An 8393-nucleotide genomic window follows, 5' to 3' on the forward strand; every position below is an offset into this window, starting at 1 on the left:
AGCCATTACTTCGTTTATTTTCGCCTTTTATTCTCGCATACGTTTAAGGTACAAAAATTTCAACTCTGAAGAGTAATCTGACTCTGAAATTTCCTCTGAGAGGAAAACTATCTCTGATTGGATAGAATGTGAAACCCGATACAATTGGTCAATTCCCAAAACAAAATGGCTTCTAAAGGACGAGACCTCAGGAAATTTGTAGAATTTGGACGAAAAATTGTTGGAGTGGGGAAAAACTACCGGTTAGTGTCACCTAAATCACTCCAAAGATAGATTTGCACGCCTTTTAAAGCCACTTAGTTATCCTTCATGTTTTAACATTAGGCCAAATGGATCGCCTCAACATCCCCCTCCTACAGAAGATCCACTCATTTTCCTCAAACCTTCATCCACCTACTTGAGACAAGGAGGAAAAATAAAGGTAAATAAAGTAACTAAACGTTGCTTACATTTCAGCTACTGTTATTTCTTATTTGTTGGTATAAAATAGGCTTCAAGTGAAGAAAAAAGGTAAGACGTAAATGCATACGTGTCAACTCTCCCGGATTATCCGGGAGTCTCCCGGATACGGAACGAATCTCCCGGTCTCCCGTACGGGTCATTAAATCTCCCGGATAAAAACGACTCTGAACCTTTCACAGACGTTTCTCCATTCTAGACTCAAATTGCATCCCCACAGTTTAAAAAAAATCGATTTTTTCTAACTCGTTTCATTGTTTCTTAATGCATTTCTTCATCTCTGAGTTTTAAACACACGTTAATAGAACTAAACAAAATGGCTTTCTTTAGCTATCATAAACATATAACCGATTGTTTGATTGGATCTCCGATTAACCAATAAAAATTATTGACATAAGTACCCTGTTTTCCCGCAAATTCACAATGGCGGCAGAATATTCTTGTATTCTGAAGGAGCTGCTGGGGGATGGGTGGGTGCGTTTTTGGGGGGAGAGGAGGGGAGGGGAGTGGGTAGATTGATCGAGGGGGAGAGATGGGGAGACCGGAAGGAAAAAATCTCCAGATTTTAGATCTCCATAGGTTGGCATCTCTGTAAATGCTGTGTTCCGGTTCCATATTTTAAATGCCACCCCATTGATGTATCCCAGAACCAAATCGGAGCATTAACATCCCCCCGGGCACCCCTCTCGAATCAAAGTACTATTAGAATGTCCAGTCGTTGTTACAATTTTTTGGTGAAAAGAAGACAGAAGATAGTTCATAATTCCCAGAAGGAAAGGAGGCAGGGCTTGTTAAGGTTTTGTTCGACTAGTACATCATCTTGCAACTTACCACTGCTTTAAAGCTTACTTACAAATGTTTTATTACAGATTCCTATTGGCCGTGATCAGATTATTCATGAAGTAGAACTTGGTGTTGTCATTGGTAAAACTGGGCGGAACATTTCCCAGTCAGAGGCCATGGATCACGTGGGAGGATATGCTCTGACGTTGGACATGACTGATATTGACCTAATTTTTAATAAAGTGAGGGAATTCAAGTTATATTTTTGTGATACTGTATTTCAAGAAACCAACATCAGAAAGATCATATGCACGAGTTGGTAAATGTTGAGAATCCAATCCCACCAAGGCGTTGGCCAATACGTCAACTTTACATTGACTAGTGGGTAAAAGTTGAGACTCCGATCCCACCAACGCATCGTCCACCACGTCGGCCAACGCGTCGGTTGACACACCACCAACACACTACCGACGTGTCTGTAGTGTGTTGACCGACGTGTCGGTAGTGTGTCGGCCGATGCGTCGGTAGTGTGTTGGCCGATCCGTCGGTAGTGTGTTGGTGGTGTGTCCCCCCCTCCCAACCCGGGAAAAGGCAGGGACTTGGACGAAAGGATAAGACAAAGTGAGCTAATGTTCCTGTCGCCAGGGCAATATTTCCATTCCAATGTCCTGCTTGTGCAAAAGCATTCATGAATTTTGTCAAAAATATTACTGACAACAAAATTAAACAATCAGCAAGGTTGTCCATTCAGCAGCTTTAAATGTATTTTTGGATGGCAAGCAAACAATAAGGATGAAACAGATTAACAAGCAGCAAGTTTAACTCGCGTTTCTTTCTGTCATTTTAGTCGCTGTCTGATTTGGTCCCAGTCTCAGGTGTGACACATTTCTAGACTCCAATACTCCAGCAGAAAAAATCCCCGGTTTGGATCCTGAAGGCCAAATCTTGTCCAAGACCCCGCATACCAGGGTAGTTTTGTCCTGCTAATGTCCCCGCTTTTCCCTGGTTGGGGTCGGGGCAGGGATTTACATTGACTGGTCCATTAAGAACTTGTGAGAAGGTTGCATGAACTTTGAAGCAATAGCATGTGTATCAATGGTGAGGTCAGTTCTTGCACAAAAAGAAATTTTAATGTAACAGCCATGAAAAAGCTGGACTAAAGTCATAAAAAGATGAGGGGAGGGAGCAAGGAAGGAGGGGTGGGAGACAGAGGGAACCCCTGGCTTATCTTTTGATCTTGGATCTTCTTTAGTGCAGATTGTTTCAGTAAAGATTGTTCCTCTTATGAATCAACCAGAAAACTGTGGGAGATAATGAGAAAAAGATTGTATCACATAATTTAGGTCAATTTAGTCATTGTGATCTATTCCAATGCCATGACTTTATGTTTCATTTGATTGGGGCTCCTGTTGGTTCACAATTCAAGTTTATTTTTGTTTCTTTATTGGCTATCCACATGAATTAGCCTTCTTTTACCCACATGGAGAAAAGGATAGAATCTGTGATAATGCACAACATAGTAGGTGCCACCCCTGATGAAGCTCCTGTTTGTAATGATGATAATGATACATACATACATACATACATACATGTTGATTGCTTCGTCTTGACAGACGCTAGCCATCCTGTAGTACTTCATCATCTCTACTGTTGTTGCTGTTCAAATTTTGTCCGCGAGCACGTAGATGACTCTTCAAACCAGCAGCTGATTTGCATGGTCGATTACACACATGACAGATGAATCCCAGTGATTTGACGGGGTTCAAGTCCACATACATACATACATACATACATTTATTTGCAACTCCCTACATTGTATATAGGCTTTTCAATTACAAGCAAATTAATTCATACTATACAACAGAACAAGAAGAACAAATTATGATAAAAATGATATAAAAAATAATTTGAATAAAAATTACAAGTGTGTTCTTTCTTATGATAATATTTCAAGAAACTGCTCCAAGCATAATATTTATAATGATGGTGTCAGTCTGCAAACAAATTTGCCTGATTTTCTTTTTCATTCAAGAGTTTCTCTTTCTGTTTATAAAAAAAACTTGTTACAATAATATTAAAAATTTTGTCCTTATTGAATTATTTCTACCCATCCACAGAGTGAAGCTGAAACTGTGATATATCCTTGGTTGCTTGGCAAAGGTTTTGACACTGCAACACCTGTTGGGGAATTTATTTTGAAATCAGAAATTCCTGATCCCAATGATGTGCGACTATGGCTAAAGGTCGATGGCGATATGAAGCAAGATGGAAACACTCGTGACATGATTTATAAGATTCCTCATTTGATCAGTTTTGTCAGTCGTTATATGACACTAGAAGAAGGAGATTTGTTTTTAACAGGGACTCCAGATAGTGGATCAAGATATGTGAAAAGAGGCCAAGAAATTATTTGTGGATTAGGTGATAAAATTGAAATGACATTTCCAATTGCTTTCTGAACATACCTCATTTATATTTTGGTCAGTTAACTTCAATTCTTCGATTCAATTTCTTCTTGAGATAGTTTGATACCTTTGTTGCTCTAGCATTGCATTCTGTCACTTTAGGGAATTGTATTAACTTCAATTTTTTAAAAATCTGTCTTTCCATTAGAAGTGAGTAACTCTGTATATAACTTATGCATTTTAGTAATATCTTGTGATAAAATCCATTGATTTTAGATTTTTTGCTTGTTGTTTTCTTTATCATTGACTTTCTGCATTTCATGAGTTTTCACCCAAGAGTGGAGATATTTTAAATTAAGTGACAAGATAATGATAAGCTTCATTCCCCTTTTCTTGTCATATTCATACAGATGAATCTCGACAATCTATCTTCTGCAAGTGACCACCTCATACACATCTAGTCTCCTTTGCAGCTGTTATTAGGGTCGTTTCACAATGCTTGAGACTGGGTGTCAGGTTAGGACTGGATGTTACAAGGGCAGTATATTGAGGGCTAATTGTCTGCCATTCCCTTAGAACTCTAACAGGTCTAGAGGTCTTGTGTGCCTGCATTCCTCCATACACACTGCAGCTGGATCACTGGTCCAGCCAATTGTATTTTCCACGAATCAGAAAATCGCCTGCCTGCCAAGTACAAATACAATTGACTGAATACAAAATACAATAATTATTGCAACGGGTGCTGCATCACGGACAAACAACGCGGACCAGTGATCCAGCCGTTCGTTGGGGGGTGTCTTGAAAACAAACACCCTTAAGGCCCTAAGACTGGAAAACAAAGAAAGTAACCCAAAACCCGCAATTTGGCTAATCCTCGGCCTAACTAGGCCTAAAGTTGGTTTTTAGGCCTAGGGTTAGCCAAATTGAGGGTTTTGGGTTACTTTCTTCGTTTTGGAGTCCTAGGGTCTTAGGGGTTTTTGTTTTCAAGACACCCGTTCGTTGGGAGGAGGATGTTCAAGGCCCACCTTTTCGACCATTTGTTTTTGTTATGGAAATTCGCATTGGTAGATTGGGTGAATTTCAGCTTTTGCGGGATTTTCATATGTGAAAATTGTTCTTCGGCACGTAATGCCTGTCGGTTAAAGGTTGGCTTTTAACCGCACTTCCAAAACAGCAGGAAATCGCACCTATCAGGGCATGCAACGAAATTTCTCTGTCACGCAACGCCTCGGTAACGATTTTTCTGCGATAAAAGGCTAATTTTCATTGGTCAAGGCAAAAAGCGGAAGAGTGTAAGAAAATGGCAGCGGCTCCGGCGCGGGACCTTCGACGATTTATTGAATTTGGACGAAAAATTGTCGGCGTAGGCAGAAATTTCAGGTTTGGATCGATCAGTCGATGTTTAAGCTGTTCAAGTCACAATGATTTTAACTGTTTCATCGTCTTTAATCGACAGAGAGCATGCTGCAGAGTTAGGAAATCCAGTTCCGAGGACGCCATTGATCTTTCTGAAACCACCATCCAGTTATTTACGACAAGGGGGTGAAATAAAGGTAGTCAGCGTTTTCTCTTATTGTCGCACGTCGTTGGGATAAATGTAGGGGTATAATTAACTGAAAAGTGGAGGCTTCTGCTAGTAGCTTTTAAGTGTCCGAAGCGAACGTTAAGGGAACTTGCGACCAAGTCATCTACAGGCAGCCGAAGCTCGGTATACGATTTATAGACTTTGTAAGGCAAAATTAACTTTGAACTTATAAATGCTAAAATAAGCTGTAAATGTAGAAACTTCACTTACCTCTACGTACAGTTGTCCTCGTCTTTTCTGTGCAATTGGAGGGCAAACTGTGCCCGTTTTAGACGGGTTTGTGGCCAACAAGTTTTTACAATGTTGTTAGTTGTCATTTCCCCTCATAAAGAGAAGAAAGGCTGGTGACTTATGGCGATCTCGTCCCACAGATTGCTCTCGCATCACAAAGCAACAGTCTGAATCGCCATAAAAACACCGCAGCCTTAAGGCCAGATAAATTTCCTATCACATCAACTCCACTCCGGGACCACACGGCGATTTTTGGCGGATAAATTCCAAATAAAGTTTGTCTTTCTATAACCTTCCCATGCACTCGGCTAGATGTATGGTTACAACCGTTATAGCTTGATGGCAATCAGATTACATTCTGCAATCTCATTGGCCAAGTGCTTCAAATTGTCCAATGAGAGTGCAGAAGGTATGACGATTGCCATCAAGCTATAAATCATATACTGAGCTTGGGCTGCCTGTGAGTCATCTCACTTGGGCCCTGGTTTCTTCTGGGGATATAAAAATATAAAAATGTAACCTTGCTACGCTTGCTTACCAAGCCCACTACCGATCAGTGGCAGACTTTGACTCCTGGCCTCGATTGTTCAAAAGGTGGATAACACTATCCAGTGGATAAACACTAGCAAATTCAATTGATTTATCCAGTGGATAAGGCTATCCACCCTTCAAACAACTGGGGCCTGGAGAGTGGAAATCAAAAACAGTTTTTTCCTTTTTGTCCACCCACTTCCCCATGACCTACCCACCCCTAATCATGAAAATTGAAAACCCCCCTTACCAAACAGTAGTAAGGAACGGAAGACTCTTTGGTAATATTTATTGAGGACTTTCATTTGCTTAACGACCATGGATTTCCATACAAGCGTTAAGATAACCATTGAAGGATGCACACTCACTGGATTTGAATATTAAAATGTTTCATTTGTTGTCAGATTCCTCCTGGGTGCAACCAGCTTCATCATGAAGTAGAACTTGCTGTTGTTATCGGAAAAACAGGTGTGTCTATTTTGGAATCAGATGCCATGGATCATGTTGGAGGATATGCACTGGCTCTTGACATGACTGCTCGAGATATTCAAGATGCCGCCAAGAAAAAAGGCTGGCCATGGACATTTGCCAAAGGCTTTGATACTGCATTGCCGATTAGTGAATTCATTCCCAAGGCAGAGATTCCTGATCCCAATAATGTTCACTTGTGGCTTAAAGTTGATGGTCAAATAAAACAAGATGGCAATACCCAAGATTTTATCTTCAGGATCCCTTACTTGATAAGTTTCATCAGTCAAAATATGACACTTGAAGAAGGGGATTTGATTTTAACAGGAACACCTCAAGGTGTGTCTGCAGTCAGGCCTGGCCAAACTATTGTCTGTGGACTAGCTGACAAAATTGAGATGACATTTCCTGTTACACAGTAGAAATGAACATTAAACAAAATTTTGTCTCTCTGGTTTAATCTATTTTTTCCCAAAAATAACTTGAAATGGAACAATGGCTCACAGCTAATTAGGAGCTTACTTCACTCAAGTGTTGGTAAAATAGGTAGTATTGTCAAGTGCAAACAGCAATAATTTCTGAAAATCATAAAGTTAGTTCATAATATAGTACCGATAACTGCTCAATTTAATATATGCTCCAAATAATTTTCATTGTAAATTATCTTATTGTCATCCATTAAATCTTTCGTAGAAACAACTAATCCTGAAGTGGACCTTGCCATCAAATACCACCGCTAAATTAGCGGTCATTCAAAAATTCATACATGTACTTGGTAAGAAATTTAATAAAGACTGTGACACTCTGGCCTGGGCTGTGTTGTTTAAAGCAGAGCAGAGATGGCACTAACCGTAACCCAGGTTTTAATTAAGTTGTCATCATAATTATTGTAATCACATTTATCTGGGCTTTCAAATGGGAGACAATGGTTGCATGTAATACATGTAGCTTATCCCTTAAGTTAATAATGAAGATTAAGTTAAGGGATAAGCTATTATTTCTTGTATGATTGGCAGTAGGGAGTGCATTCCCCAAAAGATGTGCGTCAAAGCTGCAAAAGGATGAGGCAGAGGACACGTTCTTGTTGGATGCTCAGCTGGGTTCCTGCTAAACTATTTTACTCAGTATGAAGTTATATATGCTAACAGTGAAATTGCATCCCGATTCATGTGAGTATGCATGTGACCTGAATGCTATATTTCTTCTGGCTGTCACTGTCATGATTATTCTGACTTGACTTTAAGAAATGTACTTACCCCTTTCACTCCCAAGAGTGCCACGTATAGATTTTACTCTGTCTAACGCCAGACGATTTTACTCGTCAATGGGGAACCCCACGGGTGTGAAAGGGTTAACAACAGCTAGATTCACTCAAAAACTATGTCCCCATTAACCCTTTCACTCCCAAGAGTGCCACTTATAGATTTTACTCTGTCTAACGCCAGACGATTTTACTCGTCAATGGGGAACCCCACGGGGGTGAAAGGGTTAAATGTTAATTACTGCATCAGCTTGAACATTATTGTTCTCAAGCATAATTATTTGCACCAACACATCTGGCTATGTCGTTATGTTCTCCAGAAATAATATTGGTACCAACTTGTACTTCTCTTGGTAGTTTGGGTAGCTTTCCATAATCTCCTTCAATTTTTGAATAAACAGCACCACCTAGTCAAATAACAGCAAGCTCATTTTTTAAGGAAATGTAGCAAGTGGATAAAGAGCAGATTTGGGGGATGTGCACTTAACTAGCTTGCTCTCATCACAACTGCACAAGAAATTCAAGATGCAGTCAAAATACAAGATTGATCCCCCTCATTTGCCAAAACCTTTGATATGTACTGCATTGCCAATTAGCTTTCAACCAATAGGAATACTTAATGTTACAAAACACATACAAACCAAAAACTCTTGCAAATACCTGCAGAATC

General features: G+C 39.9%; 3 protein-coding genes across 3 annotated transcripts in view; 2 read left to right on the top strand and 1 right to left on the bottom strand.

The window, feature by feature from the left end:
- Positions 1–325, bottom strand: part of LOC138006464 (uncharacterized) — a 6621-nt gene extending 6296 nt beyond the window's left edge. Inside the window, exon 1 of the mRNA XM_068852805.1 lies at positions 254–325. The gene's annotated coding sequence lies outside the window, so the exon portion shown is untranslated. The remainder of the gene's footprint in view (positions 1–253) is intronic.
- LOC138006462 (oxaloacetate decarboxylase, mitochondrial-like) lies at positions 144–3924 on the top strand. Its single transcript, XM_068852801.1, has 4 exons — positions 144–242; positions 325–421; positions 1329–1484; positions 3360–3924. The coding sequence occupies exons 1-4, from the start codon at positions 166–168 to the stop codon at positions 3699–3701; spliced, it is 672 nt and encodes a 223-aa protein (XP_068708902.1). The 5' UTR covers positions 144–165; the 3' UTR covers positions 3702–3924.
- Positions 3925–4902: 978 nt separating this feature from the next.
- Positions 4903–7269, top strand: LOC138006463 (uncharacterized). Its single transcript, XM_068852802.1, has 3 exons — positions 4903–5027; positions 5104–5200; positions 6399–7269. Exons 1-3 carry the CDS (start codon positions 4948–4950, stop codon positions 6882–6884), a joined length of 663 nt encoding a protein of 220 aa, XP_068708903.1. The 5' UTR covers positions 4903–4947; the 3' UTR covers positions 6885–7269.
- The last annotated feature ends 1124 nt before the right edge of the window (positions 7270–8393 follow it).

The sequence above is a fragment of the Montipora foliosa genome, chromosome 6 (assembly GCF_036669935.1).
Source record: "Montipora foliosa isolate CH-2021 chromosome 6, ASM3666993v2, whole genome shotgun sequence".
In the NCBI taxonomy this organism is placed as follows: Eukaryota; Metazoa; Cnidaria; class Anthozoa; order Scleractinia; family Acroporidae; genus Montipora; species Montipora foliosa.

Coding starts and splice junctions, on each gene's coding strand:
- LOC138006462 (XM_068852801.1), top strand. CDS start 166: ATGGCTTCTAAAGGACGAGACCTCAGGAAATTTGTAGAATTTGGACGA. Junction 243..324: donor GGAGTGGGGAAAAACTACCG/GTTAGTGTCACC, acceptor TTTTAACATTAG/GCCAAATGGATCGCCTCAAC. Junction 1,485..3,359: donor TTGACCTAATTTTTAATAAA/GTGAGGGAATTC, acceptor ACCCATCCACAG/AGTGAAGCTGAAACTGTGAT.
- LOC138006463 (XM_068852802.1), top strand. CDS start 4,948: ATGGCAGCGGCTCCGGCGCGGGACCTTCGACGATTTATTGAATTTGGA. Junction 5,028..5,103: donor GGCGTAGGCAGAAATTTCAG/GTTTGGATCGAT, acceptor TTTAATCGACAG/AGAGCATGCTGCAGAGTTAG. Junction 5,201..6,398: donor GACAAGGGGGTGAAATAAAG/GTAGTCAGCGTT, acceptor ATTTGTTGTCAG/ATTCCTCCTGGGTGCAACCA.